Source organism: Muscardinus avellanarius, assembly GCF_963383645.1.
Source record: "Muscardinus avellanarius genome assembly, chromosome: 2".
In the NCBI taxonomy this organism is placed as follows: Eukaryota; Metazoa; Chordata; class Mammalia; order Rodentia; family Gliridae; genus Muscardinus; species Muscardinus avellanarius.
In genome coordinates this window covers 7,917,603-7,944,122 of record NC_137787.1, presented here as the reverse complement: position 1 = coordinate 7,944,122, position 26,520 = coordinate 7,917,603, and the positions used below count along the sequence as shown (strand labels likewise).

The 26,520-nt window shown below is 53.5% G+C and overlaps 1 protein-coding gene across 1 annotated transcript in view; it reads left to right on the top strand.

The window, feature by feature from the left end:
• Positions 1–26,520, top strand: part of DIS3L2 (DIS3 like 3'-5' exoribonuclease 2) — a gene marked incomplete at both ends in the record, with an annotated part of 327,839 nt that overhangs the window by 279,675 nt on the left and 21,644 nt on the right. Inside the window, one exon of the mRNA XM_080689222.1 lies at positions 18,940–19,019. Within this exon, the coding sequence (XP_080545348.1) occupies positions 18,940–19,019 (80 nt within the window). The remainder of the gene's footprint in view (positions 1–18,939; positions 19,020–26,520) is intronic.

Genomic DNA, 26,520 nt, shown 5'->3' with positions numbered 1-26,520 from the left:
ATTCATTTGGCACCCACTTATGTGGAGCCTGTTTCCTGAAGCCGGGCCTGTCCTCGAGGTCTGCCGTTTGTGTGCTCATCCCTTGTCTTGTCCACTGTATGGGGGACCACAGAGTCTGCTTCCGGTTTACCAGTGGAGGACACTTGGGTGTCAGGCCATGTGAAAGATGCTACATCCACCTGCAGGCTGTCGAAAGACTCTTCACTTCACGTGGGTAAATTCCTAGGAGCAGCATTGCCGGGTCATATGGTGTGTATTTAACCATATGAAAACCCACATTGTCTTCCCAGGAGTCTGTGCCGCTGCGTTCTCACCTGAGCGTGAGGGCTCTGTGTCTGTGTGCGCGCTAGGACTTGGCATTGTCAGGTTTTGCTTGTCTTGGTGTGCAGCCATGCTGCTATGCAGTGGTATCTTACTGAGTTTTAAGCTGCGTCTTCCTCACGACTGATGATAACAACCATCTTTTCATGGGCGTTTTTGCTGCCTGCTCATCTTCACTGATGAAGTGTCTGTTTATCACATTTGCCCGTTTCTGTTGTTTTCTTAATACTGAATTCTGACAGTTCTTTTTATGTTTTAGAGACAAATCCTCTACCACATATATGATTGCAAATCTTTCTCCTGGTCTTTTCTTTGTCTTTTGATTCTCTTATCTCTTTACTTTCCCTGGCTGTTTTTCATTTTCTTTTGAGAGCTTGCTTGGAGGTCCTAGCAGGAGAGCGCAGCTACTCGTATACCCTTGACTGAAGACCAGTCCTCCTCTGTTCGGGGAAGGTCGTCCTCTTTGACCAAGCGCACATGGAGTGGTGAGGGAGGAGGGGGACACTCGCCTAGCCAGCCAGATCAGCCGAATCAACCCTGGAGATCAACGGGGTGATAGATTTTTTTTTATTATTATTTTGGTGAAGTCTAACTTACCAGGTTTTTTGTTTGTTTTGGTTTTGGTTTTAGGCAGTACTGGAGATGGAATCCAGGGGCACTCTACCTCCGAGCTATATCCTCAGTGCTATTTTTATTCTTTATTTTGAAACAGGGTATCACTCAGTTGCAAAGGGCCTCACTAAGTAGCTGAGCTGTCCTCAAACTGTGATCCTCCTGTCTCAGCCTCCCGAATGTGTGGGCCACCACACTCGGCATCAGTTTTGTTTTTTTTTCCTGAATGCCCCTTGGTAGTCCATCCCTCCTAGCCAGTCACCCCTGGTAGCCACTAACCTATTTTATGTCTTATACTTTTGGTGCCATGTCCAAGAAGTCTTTGACTAACCCAGGACCACAGAGGGTTTCTTCCTGAAGCCTTACAGCTTTAGGATTTACTTTACTTTCTCCCTTCCTTTATAAATACATATTTCCCAGACCCAGAAGTTTCTCTTAGAAAACAATTCCAGCAGCAGATTCAGACACACCTGAGCAGATGTGGGGTGGCGTCCACCTGGGAGCCCTGCCAGGCACGATGCCCTCCGGGGCCACCTGCGAAGGGTGTTGCCCTGAGAGAAGCAGATCTTCTCTGCCTTGAGACTTGTCATAAAGCTGAAGATGGCGCCGTTTGAAAAGAGAGTAGGGTGGTAAGAGTAAACCTCTCAACTTTCCAAAGTCAGAATGGTGAATGGGGCCAAACACAGGACTTTGCCAACTACACTCACCCCGTGTCAGCGACTCACTCATCCTGCTTTAATCTCAGAATCGAGAGGTTTTTGAAAAGTAGGGTCAACAAGGCAGCATGCTGGTTACGACTGCTGTTGGAATTGGGTTTTCCTCAGAACAGCTGGAGTGCAGTGTGGTGAGAAGCAAGCCTGCAGCGGGGAAGAAGCCAAGGAGTGCTTGTCTGGGAAGGCTGTGGGGCTCGCATTTGATAGAAATCTGTGAAATGACCAGCCCCAGCCAAGCCAAGTAGAGGCCTGCCATCTTTCATCATGGGAAAATACAGCACAGCAGCAGTATTCAACAGCATTGATAATCTGCTGTCAGTCACTGCGAGACTGATGACACGCAGGCCTGTCTTCAGGAAGCGCGGGTGCAGTGAGGACATGCCCGGCTATTAACATCCCAATAGGGGAGGCCGGGTAGGACCGATGTCTCCAAGGACATTCCAGGTAGAGTGTGTGTGGTTTGGTACGTCCAGAACGTGCGGGCCACTGGCGGGGCTGCACCATGATGATGGGAGGAGATGCTACTGGAGATGTCACCCGCGGATCCAGAAAGACCTAATTTGTTCTTCCCTGAAGTAGCGTGTCTTCTTAAGTCCAGCTTGACATTTTATTCACAGGAGTGATGGAACGGGACTTTAGTTTCAGAGAGCTCTCTCTGGCAGCTCTGTAGAGACTGCATTGAAAGGGGTCAAGATACAGACATCCAGGAAGCCAAATCCAACCCTAGTCTGAGGTTGGACAGCTGACCCGAGGGACAGATGAGAAGCTGAGGAGAAATAAGGATCAAAAAAGACAGAGGAGACATCTGAATACTCGTGGATTTCTGCCTGGGCGGCTGGAGGAATATGGTGCCCCAGCAGAGGCCCACAGAGGGAAGGAGAACAGGCACAGTCGAAGGCCTCCAGCTTGGCCTTGGGACCTTCCAGTCAGAGGCACTGGCATGGTGGCCCAGAGGACTTGTGCACCTCCTCCCCTGCCTAGGCCATCTGGACTGCTCATACCTCCCCAAGCGCAGCGGGCAGGACCAGCGGGCAGCACCGGTCTGGTTGGAGCACTTGGGAGCAGCATGTGGCAGTCCCTGGAGGCTGCCATCCCAGCCGCCCGGCTAGTGACTTAGCAAGGGACTGGGGAAAAGCAGCCCACTCACCCTGCCCACCCGCCCCCTCCCTCCACACCTCCTGCCCGCACTCTTCCCAGCTCAGCCCTTCTCACTTGGGAATTCACTCCCAGGCCTTTTGAGACCCAACATGTCAGTGATCGATGAGGCCGTATTCTGTGACTTCAAAGGAGAAAAATGGAGTGAGTGAATACTGGCCAGGGGAGTTGAAAAGTCCAAGGGAACAGGAGACACATGGTGACCCCGCCATCCACAGGAGCGCCCCCGTCCCACCCCTGCTGGTGCCATGCAGAGACGCAGACAATGCCACTTTCAATAAATCATGCGGGATCCTGAATGCCTGGTTTTGTTCCATTTTCAATGGGCTGGGGGCATATTGCTTAAGATATAGCCAGCTGTTTGTGCTGCGTTCCCAGCTACTCAAAGGCTCCAAGTCCAGCGCACTCTCCGCTATATAATGGAGTCTTTGCATGTGTGATTTTTGGGGAGGTGTTTTCAGATTTCCACAGCTAGTCATCGAGGTGACCTGGTGGCTAGCACAGGCCATTGTCCCTCTTCACACTCGCAGCCTTTGAGAGAGACCGATCTTTGTGGAGTATCCATGCAGCACCTAATTCGATCACTCATCTGACCTCTGCCCTTGTTGGCACGGCCCCTTCTCTGAGCTCAGTGATCTGCCGGGGAGCTTGCACCAGCCTGGCCACTCGGAGGCATTCTGTGCCGAGCACAGAGTGCTCGGCCAGCTTTCCCAGCCTCACAATTCTCGGCCCCCTGGCGAATCTGGCACGGGGTGGCTGCCAGTTCTCATGAGACTGCACACACAGAGATGCCTGTTGGAAGCACCCTTTAAAAGTCCCCCATCTGTTTCCACACTGGAGCCTTAGGAAGAAAGGGGACGAGTAGCTGGGGAGTCAGTTAAAGGCTGGTGTGGTGATTTCCTTAATCATCTGTTACCCTCAGAGCTTGTTTTCCATAAGCAGCTCAGAGGCCTCTGTAGCCTGTCAGGAATAATAATTGGCAGAGAGAATCTCCTGAGAGCCTTTTGCTTGCCAGGTGCTCTCGAATTTTACCCCATTCAACCTTGAGCCCTGGACCCATTTTAAGGTGAAGAAACGGAGCACTGAGCAAGCGCCGCATGGCAGTCCTAGGGCAGAAGCATTTCTCCCGACACTTGCTTTTTCCTTTCTCTTGTTGGATGTGAATGATGCTTTTTTATTTAAAAATCTAAATCTTTATCTGCAAATTTTTTTGTGTGTGTGGTACTGGGGATGGAACCCAGTGGCATTATACCTCCGAGCTACAACCCCAGCCCTAGTTTTTAGTCGTTTTATTTTTGAAACAGGATCTCACTGAGTTGCAACGGGCCACGCCAAGTAGCTGAGGCTGTCCATGAACTACAGTCCTCCCGTCTCCGCCTCCCAAATGCCGGGATTACAAGCGTGCGCCACCACGCCCGGCTTACCTGCAAACTTAAAAGATGGATCAATTCCTCATGTTAGGACAACTTTGAAAAAGGACTATTCACAGTACTGTATGACTGCATTTATAGTCCATTCCCCAAGTGACAGAATCACAGAGAAGGAGACCAGACAGGTGGTTGCCAGGCCTTGGGCACGGTGGGGTCAGGAGGGAGCCCGTCTTGAGAGGACGGTCTGTATCTGGGTGGCAGCAGCAATTACACATGTCCAGCCATGAGTACAGAGTGGTCCAAACTGGGACACGCACTCTGTGTCACATCCTGGACATGATACCATACTAAAATTATGTAAGATGTAGTCTTACATGTAGAAACTGGTGATGAACACATGGAAACCCAGGCCCATCTCTGCAATTTCTGTGATTCTGTACTTACCTCAGAATAAAAAGTGTCTTAATTCTCTTGTGCGGGACACCAGCACTGTCCCTGGGGAACCGCTGTGCCTCAGCTCAGGACCTCTTGCTGTCAGAAAGCAGCGTATACCACTCAGCTGCAGAGTCCTAGGAGGGGACCAGATGCTGAAGAGGAACCAGGTTTTAGCATCCATCAGAGTAAGCGGAAGCTCTGTGGCCTTATGGGACCCAGAGCAAGCTTCTCAGTCCCTGGGAAGTCTGAGCTCCCAGCTGTAGGTAAGAATGGTACCTAGCACCCTAGGAGACCATTAAGGGACTCCAAGAACATGCATGGAGTGCTTAGCACACACACACACGTGTTGAGTCAGCTCAGTAGATCTTGACCATTTGTCAGCATGACATCAGTATTATTGTATCAAGTTGTATGAACAGACCGGCAGCATATCCAGAGCAATGAGTATTCATTCTTCTTTCTCCAGCTTTGCTCAGCGGCTCCTTCACCTGTTATTCATTGAGCGTCTACTTTGCTGAGACTCAGACAGGTGCTGGGGGTGCACGGTGGGTGTGGCCCAGGAGGCTCTGGCCTTAGTGCCCTCGGGCGCTCCGTGGCACCCCACCTGGAATCTCTCCGGCTGCCTCCTTCGGGTCTTTGCTGTCCTGCCCCTCCTAATCCATGCAGGCCGTCCTGCCAGGTGCTGCTCCGAGCCCCACGGCCTGAGTCCGTGACAGCCTCCTGCAGAACTGGGACATGATGCCTCCATTCTTGTGGATGATCAAGTCACAGCGAGGGGCCCTGACAGAAGTAATAGAAATTGGCTAAGTTCCATCTCATTGCTTCAGTATGATAAGAGATGCTATACTAAGTATCGTGTTTGTTGTTTTGTTTCTTTATTCCTGCCACTCAGCATTTTGACCAGCTGACTGACAGTTCCTCTTTTAGGCTTTTGCAAACCCTGAGAGTGAGAAGTCCCTGGCTGTAGCTCTGTCCTTAATACTAAATAGTTGTGTGACTGAGCCATGTCAACCAGAAGAGGGGGAGCCACCCCGCCAGTCTCTGCATCCCTTCCCTCAGCCCCTCCTCTCCTCCTCATGGGGAGGCAGCCTGCCCAGCCTCTCAGTGGAGCTGCCTGCTTAAACCGAGGTGGGCAGAAGGCAGCCCCAGCTTGTTCTTTAGTGATGCCTTTGCCAGCGAGCCTCAAGAAGGCGGACTTCCTATGTGGCCCGGCGTCCTCTGTCCTTTCAGATCTAGAGAGAGAGGTGAGTGCTTGGAGCTCCTGGCCACCAACACAGCGCCCCTGCCCTGGCCCTGGCAGAAGAGATAGCAAGTGCGGTCAGGTAGGTAGGGCTTGGGCCCTACCTCTGGGTTAGCCACGAGCTGGTTTATACATTGCCTGCCCTTGGGCAGGAAGTGACGTTACCTCGCCGACATCCACTTCCTCCGTTTTAAAGTAGGGCCAGTATACCTGGACACACGAGACCCTCTTGGCATAGGGTCCAGTTGTGCATGAAACCTGTGAGCCCCGTGCTTAGCAGGGGCCCCTATATCACCTTCATTTAAAGACTTTATTTAATAAAGACCTTGTAGGCATCAAAAAAGCTGTTTCCTGAGATTCCTGACTCTCCATGTTACAGGTCTGCAGTCAGCTGGGGTTCCCCTGCCTGCGCTCAGTCTGGTTGGGATGGTATGAGAGCTGACAGATATACAGCTAGACCTGTTCCAGTCTGAGGATGAGTAAGAAGAACCTGGACCCGAGGGAAGCCGTTTCCTTGTGTCCACACTGTCAACGGTGGCCTCTGCCATACTCTGACAGGTCACCATGGCCTCTTCCTTCCCTAAGCAGAGATTAATGGACAAGCACCACAGTGCCAGGGCCCTGGGCAACTCCATGAGGAGGTGCGCCTGCCAGCCCCAGGGCCTTGGGAGCTTTGCTCTCCAGTAGCAGGCCTCACCTGGAGGACTGGGGCCGCCCTGGTACTGCCACAAAATAAAACCAGGGCCTCCCTGTGGCAGAGCACCCATATCAGCATGGCCCTAGGGAGCAGCGTCAGTTCTGTGGGGCCCCTGAGGCTGGCAGGGCCCCTGCTGCATCCCCCAGCGAGGCCTGCAGGTCCGCATCAATCCCCACATATTGCTCAAGTTAAGAAACTAGATCCATAGTTGTGGAAGTTCCTCAGGGTGAGAGCGGTCGCTTTCAGACTGACCCAGTCAACACAAGGCCCACCAGTGTGCAGCAGTGTGTAATGGCATTCGTCTGGAGGAGCGTCCCCAGGGCCCACCGCCTCAGGACTGGCATTGTGTACTGGCTGTCACGGGCTCTGCTGTTCCCCCGGGTCCTTCACACAGCATCTTCACGGTGATCCAAGAGTCGATGCTGTCATCATCCCCGTTCTACAGGGCGGACTTTGTGGTATAAGGAGGTAAAAAAAAAGACCCAGGCACACGCAGCCCGTAGGAAGTAAAGCTGGATGACCTGAAGGGCCAAGCTTTTCCTTCTAGCCCAAGGCCCCCCGTGTCAGCTCACCGGGCAGGTATGAGTGTCACAGCAGAACACGCTTCCTCAAGGTAGTGACGTCCGGGCTCCGGGCAGGAAGGTAAAAGCAGAAGTGTGAACCAGAGCTCGTCTAGTGTGATGGCAGAAACCTAGAAAGTAAGGCTCACCCGGGAGCCCCCAGAGAGATTATACGGGATTAAGAGGGAAAGTTTTTATTTAGTAAAATGTTTCCCTGAAATTATTGTGGAACTTTTTTTTGACATTTAACATCATGTGTAGTTTCTTAAATGATTTTCAACTATGTGAGATTACCCAAGGATACTCTGTACCAAAGGCGATTTCCCTCAGTTAGCAAGGCAAGTAGGAAGTGTGTCGTTTTCTTCCTGCTGGATCCTGGAACTTCCCTGATATCCCCATGAAACTCTGTTTTTTTTTTAAGTCTTCAAATTTCATCTGTAAACTTCCGTCTACATCGTCTTTTTTGTTGTGGTTGTTCATTTTCTTGGCAGTACTTGGTATACCTAGTGTGTGCTCAGCAAGTGTTCTAGCACTGAGCTACATTCCCAGCCCTTTTTATTTTTTATTTTGAGACAAGATCTCAAGGTCATTGTGATCCTCCTGCCTCAGCCTCCCAGGTAGCTGTGACTACAGGTGTTCACCACCATGCCTGCTATGTACTATGCTTAAACTTAACAACACCCATGCATTCTGGCTTTAACATAGAAGAACATCGCTTAGATTGATATCCTGTTCTGTAAAGAAACAGAAATACAAGTTATTATCTTGGATGGGAATAGGAGCTTCAGGTAACCCCAGGTACCACAGGTAACCCGAGCCTCCTAAATGTACTCGCAGATTATTCTGAGCAATCTATTAAGCACTGTAAAGTCAGTGGACATTTTGTGGCTGAATGATGGTAGAAAGTGATTGTCCTGCCCAGAGGTGCACTAAGCCGCTGGTGCAGGCTTAAGACGAGTTGCGGGCGCAAGACCGGCAGGCAGTGGGGAGGGGCAGAAAGGACCTGCGGTGGCGTGTTGTCCTGGGACACACTGGCCAGCGCTCGGCCTTGATGGGAGGAAGGAAGCAGAGGTGGCCCGATTCCACAAATATTGATAGCCTTTCGCAGGAGACCTGTTCACTGTCCGCAGGTGTTTAGTGGGGGACAAGGGGCTCACTGATTGGCCTGCAGCGTCTCTTCCCTCAGATGTAGCAGGAGCTGCTTATGGATGCTTTCCTCCATAAGCCTGGAAAGAATCCCTTGTTTCTCAGGGAGCGGACCTCAAGGACCACCACAGAGGAACTCGGCTTCATCTCGCAGGGGAAAGTCCAAGGCCCCAGAAGCTCCCTGCCACCCAGACTCAGGGAGAGAACAGAGAGGCCTGAGCTGCTGGCCTCCCTGCCACCCAGACTCAGGGAGAGAACAGAGAGGCCCGAGCTGCTGGCTCCCGACTTGGCTTACATAACTCCCGACTCCTCAAGTCCCTGGAAACTGAGGCCAATTCCCTGGAAGATCATTCTGTTCTCTCCTGTTTTTTCAAGAAGAGAGCCAGCGTGATCCCTGGCTCTGAGGGTTGTATGGGAAGTCCCATTTTCTTTCTTCCATGAAGGGATCGCCTGCCTTCGTGGTCATTGTTTAATCAGGTGTATGCAAATTTGCCTGGGTCTCTTAGTTTCATGTATGTTTGGCTTATATTTTGAAGAATTTTGCTTTATTTATGAACCTCCTCATCTGTTTCCGAAAAGAATTTGAAAAGATTTCAAACAAAGAAAATAAAACAGTGAAACAAATACAACAGAAAGACCGAGTCAGAGGCAAGGAAGAGGCAGGAGTCCTAGGATAGGCCTGACATCTGTGGACACCATTCCCATGACTGACTTCGGGTGCTCTGCTCTCAGTATCAGGTTCAAAACCAGCCTCAAAAACCCAGCAGGGCCCTCCACAACTTAGTGAGACCCCATTTCTAAATAAGAAGTAAAATCAGGATGGGGGTGTAGCTTGGATGAAGAGATTTCATAAGGCTGTTCTTAAGCGTTGGTGAGAATGGGGGCTTTTGGCTTGTCTGGCTGGCAGGCATCACTTCCTGTGCCCTCATTTGAGTCCAGGTGAAGCTAGAGCTTTGTCCCGAGCACATGGATAGCCTGTCTGTCCCTTGGGCTATTCTGATTCCTTTCTCTCGTCTTTACCAAGTGTGTCTTGCAAGCCGTGTTGCAACCACTCCCAAGTAGGGGGCACTAGAGCTTGTGGGTAGGGGTCTCCACTGGCTGGGGCAGAACCACAGTGTTAGAAAGTCTGTAGGTAGGTGGGAGTGGGCGTGCTTGCGCAGGAGGACTGTTTACTGTCCACAGGAGCCTATGTTCAGGAGAGCCGTGAGCACAGCTGTGACCGGAGAGCTGTTCGCTGTCCACAGGTGAACTGCACACCTGGAACTCTGTGCACCAGGAAAGCTCCGGTGCCCTTCCCCGCACACCAGCACCGTGCACCCGGAGGGGCCCTCTGCAGTCTCCTCAGTCCATGCCGGTGCTGCCCTGTGGAACGGCTCTAGGCAGTAGCCCCTCAGCAGTGGCTGGCCTGAGGCCCCAGAGCCCCAAGCAGAAGAGGTTCCTTATTGTAATATTCCAACACTTTTTGGCTGTGAAAACCCTCAACAATGCCCCAGCTTTGAGCAGGATGGCAGGTCGGCTGCTTCTCTCCCTCTGGCTGCGTGTAACATGCAGGTTTACTCATCAGGCCTCGGAGTCATCGTCCTCGCATCGCTGGGGCCCTGTGACTGGGCAAGGCTGATCAGGAAGCTCCTGGGCGCTAGTGGAGGTCTAGAGTGGAGGACGAGCCCTTCAGTGCTGGTCTGGCCAGTGATAAAGGCAGAGGTGGTGTGGATGGTGGTAAGCAGGGCTCTGCCACCCCGGTCTCTCTGGGGAGCAGTGAAGCCTCACTGAGCAGAGGCAGCAGCTGGGCAGGTGGGCAGGAGCACCGCCGCCGACTCTGCTCTGCTGGGATGGCTTCTTAGCCAAGGCTCCTCATTACAGAGCAGCTCCCCATGGGCTGACCATAGCTCCAGGACAGACATTTCTCCTTCAGGGCAAGTAAAACCTCAGGATTGAAGAGTCCTCATCCTGTCGTGTTTAGCCTTAATGAGGCCAGAACAAGCCTCTGGAACAAGGTGCAGGGGAGTCGGGAGAAGTGTCCTTAAGTGAAAACACAGCTGTGGGTTTACAGCCGGCGCTGCAGGGAGGCGTCATCTCGCGGGAGCAGCCAGCGCTGCTATAGACTTCCAACGCTAATGAGTCGGGAACTCCATGCTGAACAGGATTTAGTTTGACGGGCCCCTGTGCCAGCAGATGGATGTATTTTTCTTGAAAGACCAAGGTGCCAGGAATCTCCATGATTACGTTACTGGAGCAAGGTCCTTTTTTGTGGTTTGTGAAGCTGAGCGTCAGGACTGCAGGATTCTCTTGCTCTTTCTCACTCTTATTTTTTCCAGGTCAGAACCAGAGCTTGGGGTGGGGAGGAAAATCCTGCTGAATGAGCAAGTTCTTTCTTAAAAAGCTCTCTCCAAGTCCAAAAAGACTTCAGTGGACTTAGGAGAAAGAAATTTAATACATTGCCGTAGAATCGCTGTTAACCAAGTTAAAGCAAAGCCCACAGCATCTTTGTCTTATAAAAGAAAGCAAAGAGGAGATGGAAAAAAGAAATAATGCTTAGGAAATCCAAACCAAACAACGAAGACTAACGGAGGAAAACTGAAGACCACTTCAGAGAATGAGAAGATTTCCTCCTAAGAGGATTTTTCAATTAGAAAACCAAGGCTCCAGGTAGAAATAACTCTTCTATTCCTTTAAGTTTGCCATAAATGCTGTTGCTGAAGTGTTGGCCCTGTGCTGGGATCGGCCACTTTGGGCTGGAGGAAGAGTTGGACACCCTGCAGACCCAGTGGACCGCGAGGGGAAGTGTCCGCCGTGGGGAGCTGGAGGCTTCCCAGGCTGGTCCTTGACCCGCGCTTGAACCCGAGGCCTAATAGCTAGCAGATTGAAGCAAGCTCGCGGGCCTCCCGGAGAACCTGCGGTGGGTTGAACTGGAGCAGTCCTGGCCAAGGAACCAACGCCTGACTTTCCCCAGTGAAGGGGAGCCCTGAGCTGGCCTCCCAGGTTCCTGCTCGCCATGGAGAGTGCAGTCGCCCCACCCTGCCGAGGCTGCAAGTGCCCTCCGGACCCAGCAGAGAGCAACCCGGTTGCCTGTGCGAGGTCATCTGGCATCTGGTGTAGACACAACAGGGAATTCCTCCACTTATTAACTCATCATTTGCCCTTCCAAGGTCAGGCCCAGAGTTTGCAAGAGCAGCAGAAGCTCCGAGTTGGTGTCTTCCTTGACTGATGGGTTCAGCACCTGAGCAATTAAAGACAGTTTGTTCCCAGCCCTAGGGACGCCAGCGTGCATGCGCGCCACCCCTTCTGCCTGGCCCATTGCCCTTTGTCGGTTATTCTTATGAATGTCATCTGAGTCACTGGCTTCGCTGTTCTGGGATCCAGAGGAAGAGCACTTTTTTTTTTTTTTTTTTTTTTTTTTTTTGCTGGGAATTGAACTAGGGTATTCTACCCCTGAGCTACACCCCAGCACTTTGTGTTTGTTAACTTTGAAATGGGGTCTCACTAAGTTGCCGAGGTGGCACATGCCTTTTACCAGCTCCGTTAATGACTGTGGACCCCCCACCCTCCTGCTTATCCTGGAACATTCACCCTGTCCCTTAGGTCTTGCTGAAGTCTTTTCTCCAAGCATCAGTATCCCTGAGAATCTTACAAGTTGGTGACCTTGGAAGCCTGTGACCACCTTCTGGAAGGATGCTGGGCTGGTCTCCCTTGCTACCACACCCAAAGGGCCTGAAGGGCAGAAGGAAGGCCCCTTGCAGGCCTAACGCCGCCGATGGAGCCTGCACCCCACCTCCCCACAGAGTCTGGGGAAAGAGTCTCCTCTCCTAAGGGGCCTAGCCCTTCAAGCTATCCCAGCTTCTAGAGCTCACTCACACAATTCCCTGGACCATCCCCCCAACCCCACGCCCTGAGGCTCAGCCCTGGAGAAGGCCTGGGACAGAATTCTCACACTCTGGCTACCCTGAGCTTGCCCTCCTGTGTGGTCCCAGCTCGAGGAAGTAGAAGGCTCCTTCACTTTCTGTCCTTTGTGGGGATGAAGGCCTGCCATTTACTGAGCCCATCCTAAGCCTCCTTTCTCTCTAGGAGCTGCCATGGGGCAGCCTGTGGGCCTGTATCCTCACCCCAAGGCAGGCATGCCATGTAGTTAGAAGGCTCTACCAAGGAAACCTGTTTCCAGGAAAAGACTAGAGGGCAGCAGCCTTTTCTACTTGATGTAGCAGCTGCCTCTGGTCGAGGAAAGACCTCGTGAAGTCCCAGAGTGGCCGACCTTGCTGCAGCCATCTATCCAAGCTGAGCCTGTGTGACTGGGTCTTTGCAGGCCGTGGTTGGGGCCACCATCTGGCTACTTGTAGGAAGTGCCAGGACCACCTTGGAGGAGAGGACCACATGCCTGTGGGAGTGCTGACAAGATGGGAGTGTGGGGCCTGCGCTCATCAGCTAGGGGCAGAAAGGAGACAAAATTTGTTTACTGAGGGAAAGGGGGAATAAAAAAAAACTCAAGGATGAGCTGGGCATGGTGGTACACACTTGTAATCCCAGTACTTAGGAGGCTGAGACAAGAGAATCAGGTTTGCAGCCAACCATGGTGACTTAGTGAGCACCCCGAACTTAGAGCCTGCTGCCCGTTTCAAAATAAAAAGCACAATAGGGCTGGGAGTGTAGCTCAGAGGTGAACTGAATTGAATGCCTCTGGATTCAGTTCTCAGTAACACACACACACTCACTCAGATGAAATTGGACACCTGTCATGAACAGTGGTCAAATGACGGAGCCCCCGAGGCCCCTGGTGAAGCTGCAGACCCAGATCCCTGGGGAGCACTCCAGCCTCTAGCATACCAGAGAAGGTAGGAAGGACGGCTTTACAGGGAGGGGCAGGAGGCAGGCAGGAAGGGCTTTGCTGGAGGCTGCTATAGCAAGAGAAAGGGCAAAAATCAGGAGGAGGCCAGCTTGAGGCCCAGACACTGCCTGGCGTGGGAGTGCGCCGAAGCCTGCACGGGGAGCCCAGCTGCATCCTGGCCTTTGGACTCCTGTGGCCAACCTCGAGGGCCAGCCTGGTGGGCACACGCCCGCCTCACTGCCCCTCCATTGGCCTGTATTTGTTCACGCAGAGCCCGGGCTGTGGTTAGCTCACTTCCATACCCCAACAGCAGGAAGCCATCCAGGCACTGGAGGGGAGGCGCCTTCAGCTTTGTGCTCAGAAGGATGACTCGATGCATGGGAGAGCGGACCAGGAGAGAAGGCTTCCAGCGTGGGGAGATGCAGCCTGAGCCTCCAGAGGGGTGACCCACTGGAGAGCAGGAGGTCCAGGGTCGCGCCCGGCTCTCCTCTCCTGCTCCCTCTGGGAGTCCTGTTCATCCTCCGGTGGTAGCCAGCTGGTTGCAGAGGCACTTGGCAGACATCCCCTCCTAGCCTGGTGGGTCACGCCCATACCTGAACCACCCTCTGGGGCAAGGACAGGCTGCTCACGGATTGGTTTGGATTTCCGATGAGGGACTGAAAGGCCTATGGGCCGCCCTTAGAACTGTCAGGCCCAGGCCTAGCAATGGAGCTGGAAAGGGGTGTGAACAGCTGGATCCTAGGGCGTGGCAAGGAAGGAGGAAATGCCCGCCAGATCTGCGGCCATGTCTGCCCCAGGACCCGTATCGGGCCTCGCACATAGTAGTCACCTGCACACATACCCATACACGCAGGGACGTGCTTCATGGCTGGGTTTATCTGAGAAACAGCACGCCATCATCCTGGGCGAGTTCCAGCGCGCTCAGTTCCAGGCCCCTCGGTTCCTGGCTCCTCCTGGGATCTTGTCCTTTGCTGCCCGTTCCAAGGTCAGACACACAGCCGCTGTCTTCAGTCTCCGTACCTCCCTCCCTACCCACAGCTCCGCAGACTCAGCCACACCAGACAGACCAGTGGCGCAGGGCGCGGGCCACGCTGCAGTTCTGCTGCTTGCTGGCTAATTTGAGCCAGATATTTACTGAATTCCTCTAAACGTGGGGTGGCCGTGCAGGGCTGGTGTGAGGGTCCGGTACGCTCATCCGCGATGCTCAGGACTGAAGGTGTGCTCATAGATACTAGAGCTGCGCTCGGCCCTGGCCCCTCCCTCCGCTGCCCAGCCGCCCCCTTTCTTCTCTTTTTCTCTTCCTTTTTTTTCCTTTTTCTTTCCTTTTCTGTGGTGCCAGGGATGAACGCAGGGCCTTACGCGCGCCGGGCAAGTCCTCCACTGCCTTGGTTTTGTGTCCTCCCTGCCTCTTAGGCTCCCCGGTCCATCCACTCCCCTCTGTCACCATGTCATATCTCCAGCTCCGTGGCCTATTCTTCCCTCAAACACTTCTGGACAGTACTCAGCTTTGGGTCAGCATGACTCTCTTCACACCAGTATCTAGGTAGCTAGAAAAAAAATAAACCGACCGGCAGGCGAGGGTGGCTCCAGTGACCAGACCCTGAGTGCGCCAGGGGACCTCAGTGCTCTCACCTGGACAACTACTTTTTTCTTTTCTATTTTCCAAAGCAGCAGCACTTTCCTCAAACTTCCACTCCTTCCCCAAACGCCCCAATCCTTGCAGATAAGTTGACGTTCTAGTTCTCAGGAAAGAACAGCAATCACAGCAGGACATTCCAAACCCCTTGCCCAGTCTGCAGCTCTCTGCAGCTCTGCCCCATCCCTTCCCCTACAGCGGGGAGGGGCCTCCGTTGTACAGTGAATTCTAACCCCTGTCTTCCCAGAGACCTAGACGCACCAGCTGTTTCTTTTCTATCCCACCCCTGAGTGACCCTCCCCCTTTTTTTTTTTTTTTTTTTGGTGGTATGGGGTTCCTGAAAGCCCTTTTACCTACACTCCAAGACCTATTTTATATTTTTATTTGGAAACAGGGTCTCCTAAGCCAGCACGGCTGGCTTCCAACCTGCGCGATCCTCCTGTCTCCGCCTCCCAAGCGCCCCTCCCCTTTTAAACAAGTCCCTGCCGCCCTCAGATGTGCTCTCTCCAGTCCCGTGTCCCAGAGCCCCTCCCACTCCAGCCACGAGCCCCACCTCCTGCCCACTACTGTCTTGTGTGCCAAGAGAGTGGCGTATCCTTGCCATCCTCACGTCCTCGCCTGTCGCCTCCTGATGTCTGCCCCTACCACTCCTCAGAGTCCTTTCCTCTGGAGCCAATGGAGTCCTTGTCTCGGTGCTTCTTGCTTCTTTAATTGACCTTTTGGAAGGGTGGTAGTGTTTGATTGACCCAGGGTCACCCTACCTCTGAGCTATACTGCCCACCCTATTTTTTTTTTTTTATCTTGAACAGGGTCTCACTACTTTCTGAGGCTGTCCTCGAACCTGTGATCCTCCTGTCCCAGACTCCCAAGTACTGGGATTACATCATGCATCGCCACGCCCAGCTTGGAAGGGTTTGACCTCTGACTGCCCCCTCTTAAGACACGTTCTTCCCTCGGCTTCCATCGCTGCGTAATTCAGAATTCCACGCCAGCCCTTCTTCGCCTCCCCTGCCAGCTCTCACATCCAGATGATCCTCAGGACCCTACCTGAGGTCTCTTCTTACTCTGCACTGTCTCGGGCCAGTGTCGTCTACTGTGACAGCTGCCTCCTCACTTACCAGCTGAGGGCCTTCGGGACCGTCCTCACAGTAGCCACGGGTCATCTCCTCTAGGTCCTCTCAGACACCTTAGGCCAGCTGTCGCGGGCTGAGCCCAAACTCTTCTCCCAGGCCTGCCATCCCTCCTGTCAGGAGCAGCAGCACCGTCTGCCCTGCTGCTCGGGGCAGAGAAGCTTAAACATCACCTGTGACTCCCGTCTCCTGGCCATCACCAAGTCCTGTGGTGCTGAGCCGACCACCACCATGCCCTGTGATGCCGGAAATGGGCAAAGATCAGGTTGGGTTGAAAATCTTGGCTGCGCTGGAGACAAATCAGTGAGTCGTCTCAGCCCCCGAGTCCTCACCTGTCCACAGGAAGTAGGAATCCCTAACATGAGAGGTTGTCGTAGGAGAGAAGAAAGTGTTCACTTGGTATGCAATAGCCACGAGCTCTCTGTTCAGAAACCATGAGGCCCTTCTGCCCCCCGCATCACCTGATTGTACGCAGACGTGCCTGATTGTTCACTGTGTGTGCTTAGTTTCCTGACCTTGAAAAGCCCCCTGGAACTCCATCTCCCACCATGCCTTTGTGACCGAGGACCATGGATTCTCTCTCATCCCCCTTTCTCACCTGGTCACAGGAGATCCCGGTAGATCTCCCAGCCTTTTATCTCTGCAATCCTTATTCTTTCTCAAACAGTTTTCATGGCATACAATCAACCATTCATCTTCCCTTATCCATCTATCCCAAATATTTTCCAACATTACTGAAAATTTCTCAAACAGTTGAATGGCTGCATACTATTCCGTGTGACTGTAGTTCATCCAACCTCCTTCCCTTGCTGGTCTTTTAAGTCTTCACAACAAATAACATCGAGGCAAATATTTACTCTGCTTTTCATTTCATTTTATTTTATTGTATTTTATCAGTACGAGGAATTCAACCCAGGGCCTTGCCTGTGCTAGGCAAGTGCTTTACTACTAAGCTCCATCCCCAGTCCTTTTTCTTTATTTTGTCTTGAGTTCCCCAGACTAGCCTTGAACTTGCAATACTCATACCTCAGCCTCCCGGGTAGCTGGGACTGTCAGCCTGAGCCACCTCACCCAGCTTCTTCCAATATTCTGATTACTTTCTGTGCCATAAATTCATATCCTAAAACCTTGAGCCAAAGGATATGAAGATCTCTAAGCAATATAGACTTTTTTAATGGGTAAAACCAATATAGGCCTGACCTCAGCTGCAAATAGAGAAATAGGGAGAAAGAGATTATAATTATAATTAGTAAGTTTTTAAAAATAATTATTTTTGTCTTACTAAAAGAGAGGGCCGGGAAGAGCAGGACTCTGTAGAGAAAACATGACTTCCACGAAGTCCCTGGCCTCACAGTGCTAGAGAGGACTTGTTTCTGTCTTTGAATTTTCTTCTGGGTCAATAAGAGGACAGACCATTCCTGAGAGCTTGCTGCCCTCTGAGAAAGAGAGAAGTTGTCCAGCATCTAATGATGCACATCACTAGCTGGGTTAACAGCCCTGCAGCGAAAAAAATCATAATAATGTGTCTGCCTAATGTGCAGTTAATTTTAGTTAAATTTTCCCTGGTGGTTTAAAAGCCCAGTGAATTGTAAATATAGTAATTGGCTCTGCATTTGGAAATGTCAAGGCTGCTGTGACCCCCTGGGCTCAGAGCTCTCCCTGCCAGAGTCCAGAAAGAAAACAGGACTTGGCCAGGGTCCCTGCTCCTGATCTTCCCTATCAGAAGAAAGCTAATGGGTGGCCCCACGTTAACATGGCCAAAAGCGGGCTTTTCACTCTCTACCCATCCCTCTCAGCAGTGGAATGACCATCTGCCTGGTTCAGAGAAAAAAATTTAAGCCATCTTTAGATGGACTAGGTGGCACATACCTGTATGTAATCCAGGCTGCTCTGGAGGCTGAGGCAGGAGGATCACAGATTTGAGGCCTGGGGAATTTTGTGAGACCCTGCCTCAAAATAAAAAGGGCTCGGGATGTAGCTCAGTGATAGAGAACTTGCCTAGCATGCATGAATCCCTGGGTTCAATCCTTGGTTAAAAAAAAAAAAAAAAATGAGCTGGACATGGTGGCACATGCTTGTAATCTCAGCACTTGGGAGGCCAAGGCAGGAGGATCTCAGGTCTGCAGCCAGCCTCAGCTACTTAGCAAGGCCCTCCGCAACTTAGACTCTGTTTCAAAATAAAGAATAAGAAATAGGGCTGGGAGTGTAGCTCAGAGGTAGAATGTCCCTGGGTTCAATCCTCAGTACCAAAACAACAACAACAACCTTGAACCCTCCTCAATTTCTTCTCTTCTGTCCTGGCCACTCCAGCACCAAATCCATGCGCACATCCTGTTGGATCTACTTCTATGAATCTCAAATTGTCCACTTCTCCCTCTTGCCTGCCCTCCCTCTGGCCCCAGCAGCCGGGTGCTCCCCTCCACTCCTCAATACAGCCTGAAGGCTGCTGTCGTCTACACCACAGCCGGCCAGGTCTTGCAAGACATCTGTGATCACACCCTCTTCCTTAAAGTAGGTCAGAAGCTTTCCCTTGCTTTCCTCTGCTAAAGGCCAAGAAGGCCTTGGATCTTCTGCCTGGCCATCCTCCCGGAGTCACGCCCACCCTGCCCCTGTGTCTGTAGGCGTCCAGACCTGTGTAATGTGCTACACTCTGCCGACGAAAACCCTCCTTGCTCCCTGTCCCCGTGGTCTGCGCAGCCTCCTCCTCCTCGCCATCCCCTTCCATCTAGTCCTAAGCGTGCATTCGTGAACGCGCAGGGGCATTTTTCCTTGGAATTTCCTTGGGATGACTAGTCCCGAGCTCTACATGCACGCGCACGCTCCTGTGCTTGGTGGCTTGAGCGCTACTGAGCTCTTCTTCTCAACTTCAGACTCTAAGAAGGTGGCCAGAGCAGCTGCCTCTGCCCTTCCCTCGGCTTCGTAAGCACTGGCTGCGTGTTGAGGGAACAAGGAGGGTCCTGGTGACAGTCCCCTCAAAGACGGCTTCTCCACAGCACATCCACTGACAGGAGTCTACTCGGCTTGGTTACTTTCTGCCATTTCTGCTGTTGGAAGGAACAGACGGCACTTCTCTCCACTCACTCTTTTCTCTCTCCTCTCTCTGTTCAGCTAAAGCTTGCTTTCACTCTGGACCACGAGACTGGATTGCCTCAAGGATGCCACATCTACGAGTACCGGGACAGCAACAAGTAAGCCACCTGTGGGAAGCGCACCTGCACGTGCCGTGACGTGGTGCCCGCGGCCTGCTGCTGCTGCTGGTTTCCCTTACGAAGGGCGCTTGGGAGGGGCTTGCGGACCTTGATGCTAGACCATGCTGGCACAGAAACATTTCTCCTGAAAAATCCCTTTTGCCCTTTTGCCCTTAAATGGGAGACGTTGTGATATGTGAGAAGTATATTTGAGGCTGGGCATAGTGGTGCACGCCTATAATCCCAGTACTTAGGAGGTTGAGACAAGAGGATCACAGGTTCAAGGCCAGGCTCAGCAACATAGCAACACAGAGACTTAGCAAGACCCTGTTTCAAAATAAAATGTGACTAGGGTGTAGCTCGGAGATAGAATGCCCCTGGGTTTGAGCCTCAGAACACCAACGAAAAGGTCTATTTGAAAGCAGACCTCCGTTTGAGGCTGCCCTCCAGGCTCCCTGCGGCCTCATCACCATCTCGCTCATGTCATTCACCCTGTGCCTCTGGTCTTTATCGTGGTTCCGTGATCGCTGGAATGGACTTGGTTGCTGTGGCTGCCTACCCGTGCCTTTGTAGTTGGGAGGTTGGTTTCTGAGTCCTTATGGAGATCTGAAGCGGCGGCCTTGATAGACGGTGCCCCTGGCATCATTTCCGAGTGCCTCTGTCTTCCCCACAGACTGCTGCCTCCCTGACTGTGTCATTGTGATAGGGTGACGGTGGTGGTGGGAGCGAGGCACCGGGAACATGCATTGGTGACGGCAGCCATGGTGACAGCGTGGCAGCCACCACTGAAGCACCTGTTGTATGTCGGGCACAGCCCCGGGGGCTTCACACGCAGCTGTGACGTAGTCCCTGCGCCTCTCCCAGCCTGCACTTGGGGACGGCATGCCCAGCCTTGTTGTTTACTGTTCAAGCCGCTTCATTCTACCCAGTGCGAGGAGGCGTGCGCACTGCTGCGGCTGCACGGTACCCCTGGGATAGAAGGTGGGGACCTGGGGCCTGTGACCAGGTCTCATCCACATTACCTTCAAGGCTTTGTTCTTTGTAATGTCTTTAGGTGGACGCTATAGGAAGCTCTTGTGGATTCCCAGTCTCCACCACACGGCTCATAGCTACAAAAGGCTGCCCGGGCGTCCTTTGACACCCTAAGCCCTCTTCTGGGGTGGCACCATTTCTGGAAGATGGTTCCATCATTTCTAGACCACTATGTCAGAGCCACCGTCTAGCTTCATAATGCTTAATTCAGCAGAGAGGTAGGCCTGGGCCTCTCTGGGGCCCGGGGACTGAGTGGCACCCTGAGCAGGACCCTGGACAGCCAGGCGTGTATCACCGCGAGCCATGTGGCAGGCTGCTCTGCCTCCCTCCCCTCCGCCTCGCTGACCTCCCTGACGCCCGCTCGGGTTGCCGGTGGACTCAGCCCCCGGCACACAGATGCTGGCAGCAGAAAGGGGTCTTTAGGCCTACAGTGTTGTGGACGCGTCTGGCCTGTGCTCTTTGGGGAGGGCTGCAGTTTCTGTTTGGTGGGAGAAGTGTACCGGCCCTCCTGCAATGCTGTGTCAGTGACAGCATCTCAGCCTGTCTTTGAATATGAGAGGAAGCCTGGCTTCACACCTTGATCTGTCCAAACTGTCCCCATAATATCAGAGGAAGAAGAGAATTTAGGGCTTGTAAATACAATAAGCCTTGGCTTCCCCGGCCTGTAAAAGAACGTATTGGTGCAGAGATCGCCTGGGAGCCATGGCCTAGGAAGGATGGCGTCAGACGCCTCCAGCCCCTATCTGCACCCTCTTGCTTGGCTTTGTCTGTGTTGGGTGGATTTTCAGTCCTTGGACCTCTTCCTGACCCCTTTGAGCCTCCGCTTTCTTCACGTGTTCCGACTAATAACACGAATGCCTCCTGTGCGGCTGGGGTTGTGCTGAGATGGGCCCTCGCCAGCCCTGCACACCGTAAGTGCTGGTTACCTGTCCCCCCGCTTGCCCAAGTCCGCAGGGCCACGTCCAGGAGTTGAAGCTGCAGCTAACAGTGTGTTGATCAGCGCGCGTGCCCCCGCGCCCCAATTGTACACGATGCTGTTGAAGCGGGCTCCTCTCCCCTCCGGCGGATTGTGAAGTGAAGCCGGGAGGAGCCCTGAGCCTGGCAGTGACTCCCCAGCACCACCTTGTCAGTGTTTCTCTGTTTGTAGGGTCATTTCCCTTAGAATTCCTTATTCCAAAGTGGAGGAACAGCAGCGTGTAGGAAATGAGGTCTGCAGCCCAGGTCCTGGGAGCCCATGCTGCCGGGCCCAGGGCACGGACGCTGCAGCATCGGACAGAGGAGAGGCCGCGAGCAAAAGCAGCCAGCTCGGATGTTAGTGTGGTCCAGCTCATTGTTGGAGCTATGCTTTTCTCTTCTGCGTAGTCCCTGAAATACACTTTGTAATCAGTTTAGTTTTCTTCTTGGTTTGCCATATTCAATCTGTCAGCAAAAAAGTTGTCCCAAATAAGTACTGAGGCTGGCGGACCACTCTCCCAAATGGTCTTTCTCTCTAATGTAATGGTCCTAAAAGCGGGCACTCGGCTCGGCTCTCAGTCTCTACAGGAGATTGCCCCTGCCCCCAATGGACACCCAAACCTGCGGATGCTTCCAAGTCCCTTATATTACATGGTGTATATTTGCATATAACTCACACTCATCTTTCCATATACTTTTAAATCATTTCTAGATTACTTTATAATGAACAATACAATGTGAATGCTATGTAATAGATGTTATACTGTCTTGTTTAGAGAATAATAACAAGAAAAGGTCTGTACATGTTCGGTACAAACAGACAAATTCTGGGGGGGGAGGTTGCAAATATTTTCTACCCAAGGTTGGTTGAGTCTACGGATACAGGACCCTCAGATACGGAGTCAGCTAAATTCCCCAGATTCTCTTATCCTCTTCTGTCCCTGGCACGTCCTATCTTGTCTTGTTCCCCTTCTGCATAAAGGGGCTTATCTCTGTCTCTGGACTCCAGGGAGGAGGGGCCCCGGTATCGTCCCTCTGGTAAGACTTGCACGCTGCTTCCTCTTGGGCCAGAGGCCGGCTCACAGGGGCCCTTCTTAAAGCAGGAAGCCATGGCAACAGTGCGCACCTGAAATCCCAGCTACTCTGAAAGCCGAGCAGGAGGACCCCCAATTCAAGCCAGCCTTAAAAGTGCCTGTCGATTTAATCTTCTTGTAGCTGCTTGTAATCTGTTTTGATACTCCTTCCCAATACAAATGTTTAGGTTTTATTTTTAACTTTCAGAACTTCTATTTGACACTTGAAATTTGGGCGATTTTCATTTTTTAGTGTCTTCCGCTTTCTTGTTCTTATTGTACTATGATTTCCATTTTACTGTGGTTTCTGTTTTTCCTTTTATCTCTTTAATTTTTCTTTCTTGGTACTGGGAGATAACCCCAGAGTATTCCGCCTCTGAGCTGCCCCCTCCCTTTTGAAACAGAGTCTTGCTAAGTTGCAGAGGGTCTTGCTATGTTGCTTAGGGTCTCACGAAATTTCTGAGGCTGTCCTCAAACCTGTGATCCTCCTGTATCAGCCTCCCAAGTACTGGGATTACAGGTGTGTGCCACTCTGCGCGACTCTGCCATTATTTTGACTGTACTTCTTTGGCAGCTTCCTTCAGATTGCCCACTGTCTCCTGTCTGGTGCCAAGAGCACCACTTTTCTCGTCTGTTGTGTCTTTGGACTCACCCTTACGTGTCCTCAGGCAGCTCGTTTCCATAGGAGGTTAAGCAGGGATTGTTTCTTTTTTTTTTTTTTTTTTTTTTTTTTTTTCTTTTCTTTTTTTTTTTTTTTTTTTAATTAATTTATTTTTTAAATTGGTGCATTGTAGTCATATATCAATCACATTGGAGTACAAGACTTGAGAGGATATACAAGCACACATCATCCAATTAGCCCTCCTCCAGCCCCCGTCCCATTCCCTCCCCCTCCCTCCATCCCACACTTCTTTGGTGATTTACTTTGATACATTTGTTTATGTACCTCCTGCATTTTAAAGAGGCTCCGTCCTCCAGTATTACATACCCTCTGATTGATCACATTAGTTGCTTCACTATAGGGCCCTTTCTATAGCTCAACCTCTTCCTGTTGCCCTTTTCCTCCTAGTTATTGCTGATTAAGAGAAGCGTCTGATTTATATTTTCTGCGATATTTCTCTGTGCATGCTGCGTTGCAAGTACCAATCCCACTCTTGATGGTCCCAGTAGTGGCCTGGCTACTCAGTGGACTGATCCAGACCTCGCTGGCTCACGCAGCGGCCTTGCCTCATGGGAGGACCCAGTTCTGGTCTCGCTGGCCCCTGAACCGGTCAAACCTCTAAGCTGGCTTTGGTCCCGACCTTGGAGGCCGCAGGAGTGAACTTGCCTAACGCCAGGCTCCGATGCTGACCATTGGCCCCTGCACCGGTCTAACCCCTTGGCAGGATTCCAATCCCGGTCTCGGAGGCCCCAGCACTGGTAATGTCTCAAGGCAGGCTCCGATGCCGGCCTCACTGGCCCCAGCACCGGCCTAACCCCTTGACAGGCTCTTATCCTGGCCTCAGAGGCCCCAGTACCGGCCTTGCCTCATGGCAGGCTCCGATGCCGGCCTCACTGGCCCCAGCACCGGCCTAACCCCTCGGCAGGCTCTTATCCTGGCCTCGGAGGCCCCAGTACCGGCCTTGCCTCACGGCAGGCTCTTATCCTGGCCTCGGAGGCCCCAGTACCGGCCTTGCCTCACGGCAGGCTCCGATGCCGGCCTCGCTGGCCCCAGCACCGGCCTAACCCCTTGGCATGCTCCGATCCCGGCCTCGGAGGCCCCAGGACTGGTAATGCCTCACGGCAGGCTCCGCTGCCGGCCTCGTTGGCCCCAGCACCGGCCTAACCTCTCGGCAAGCTCTTATCCTGGCCTCGGAGGCCCCAGTACCGGCCTTGCCTCAAGGCAGGCTCCGATGCCGGCCTCGCTGGCCCCAGCACCGGCCTAACCCCTCAGCAGGCTCTTATCCTGGCCTCGGAGGCACCAGTACCGGCCTTGCCTCACGGCAGGCTCCGATGCCGGCCTCACTGGCCCCAGCAGCGGCCTAACCCCTCGGCAGGCTCCGATCCCGGCCTCAGAGGCCCCAGTACCGGCCTTGCCTCAAGGCAGGCTCCGATGCCGGCCTCGCTGGCCCCAGCACCGGCCTAAACCCTCGGCAGGCTCTTGTCCTGGCCTCGGAGGCCCCAAGCAGGGATTGTTTCTGCGGCAGGGTCCATGCAGCGTGGGTTGTGGGTGTGTGCTTTTGCGTGGGCCTGCCCTTCTGGATGTTAGCATCCCGAGCCCCAGACTCGGCCTTGAGCGTTCAGACTCGGCCTGCACGCCGCGTGGGCTTGGAGTCTCGGGACAGGTTAGTTTGCTGAACTAATGAGGTGAAATCTCTTGTTTTCTCCTACCTGGCTAAGTGACGACTAAGGGCGCCATGAACACACATCAGAACTACTCTCTGGAGGTGTGGGAGGCTCCTGTGACTACCTCAGCTCAAGTGTCTGCCCGCCACAGCATTGGAGGGCAGGGTGGTTCTGGCAGCGCCTCCTCTCCACAGGCCATGGTGCAGCGCTAGCCAGGGCTCGGGCAGGGCTCTTGGGACCCGGCAAGCCTGCCTCACTTCTCCTCCCGCCCCTGAGCACATAGTCCTTTCCAGACCTGAAGACTTCCCAGCATGCCCTGGGCCTGGGGCTTAGCCTGCTTGGCCTCCTGCTTGACCTCGGCACACACTGCCCGCACAGGAGAGCAGACCAGAGCTGCCGCACGTCACCTGCAGGGCGTTTTTCTCTTGCATCAGTCACGAGTTGCTTAAAGCAGGAGCCATGTTCCCCAGGACGGCGCCCGCCTGCCCCCCGCCCCCGGGCCCCCGCTGCGCTCAGCCAGTGCACGAGTGGCCAGGAGGCCCGCTGCCAGAGCCATCTGAGGGGCTTCTTGTGGCCGCCACAGCCCACCCTGTGCTGCTCGAAGCTGTCGCCACTGTCTGCCTTCTTCCCCTCCTGAGGAGGAGCTCGGAGAAGACAGCCCGCAGGAGGACAGGAGCCCCGCCATGTTGTCGGTGGGGTCATCTCAGAGGGTCCCAGAGTCGGGGTGATGGTGCGGCCTGACCCTTCCCTGCTGAGGGTCCCGAGCCTCTCACTGTCCATCTCCAGCCAGGGCTGAGCCATGTCTGTGTCTGCTCAGCCACAGCAGGGCAGGGGAGCACTGACCCCTGGCTTCCACACTCGGCCCCGCGAGCCTCCTCTGATCTGGTCACTTACCTCCGCCCCTGTGGTCACTTTCCCCCTCATCTCTGGTCCCGAGAATCCTGGCAGCGGCCATCACCAGCAGTCAAGGGCCCATGCTGTGTCGCCCTGCCCTCTCCTCGAGCTCGGCCACTGCCATCAGTGTTACAGAGCCAGCTCTGGGATGCCCTTTGCTGCTGTCCTCTCTGGCCTGCAGAGAGCCACTGCTGAGCTCCCATGAGGCCTGTGCACTGGGGCCCGGGGGAGGGTCTCCTGCGCTCAGGCAATCCCCTCATCCTCCATCGCCTTCCTTCCTCTGACACCTGCCAGGACACCTGAGGCCCAGCTTACCGGGACTTTCTCCAGGCCTCAAAGGACTGCCCAGCAAAAAGTTTGCCCCATTTCTACAGTCTTTGACAGGACATTAAATACTACAGCCCAAGAAAACACCCCCAAGTCAATGAGCTCTCACTTTTCCAGCCCCCCATGAAGCCCCTCAAACCTTCCGAGCCCCTCTCCTCATTCCTCTGGTGTGTAGTCACCTGCCTCCCGTGAGGCCCTCACACCATGATAGGCTGTACTGGCAGTTAGACTTGCTGCCGGCTGGCAAGCCCACAGTAGCCCTAAGGAGGGGAGCCCCGCCTGTCTCCCAGCAGCTGGGCCTTGCTAGCCTTCCTAGGAAAGGGCAGGTGAAGAGGCCCTCAGCTCACGCTTGGCCTTTAACTCCTCAGAGGACCCTCTGCTCGCTGTCAGCTCTCTGCAAGGCATCCCTCGCCTTCCGGTGACAAGCCTCCTCCACTGTCCCATGGACCCCAGGGGACCTCTAGAGCCTGCACTGTGGCAGAGCCTGCTGCCCACATCGCCCTGGTCAGTCTCTGAGCCACTCAGGGGCCTTTGCCCACCAGGTACTCAGTGAACCAATCCCCTGCCTCCCCTTCCTCTCATCTCTCAGAACCGCTAGCGCCCCCCTTGGGCAAGTTCACATCTGCCAAGAAGCAGATGCCGAGGCAGGATTAGGTATGCAAGAAACGTGGAAGGAGCCACTGTGAGGGGCAAGCTGGGAGCGAGCAGAAGGCAGGAGCCGTCCAGCCTCCTCACACCTGACCCTCGTGCAGGACTCAGAGGGGAGGCAGCTGGGAGGGAGGCCCGCCCGCAGCCCACCTTTGAGCCGGCTTCTGCTGGGAATCCCAGAGCCTGGTCAGCATGGGCAGGGCCTCACCTCCTACACCACGCGGCCTTCGCCCAGACCCTGCGTGGGG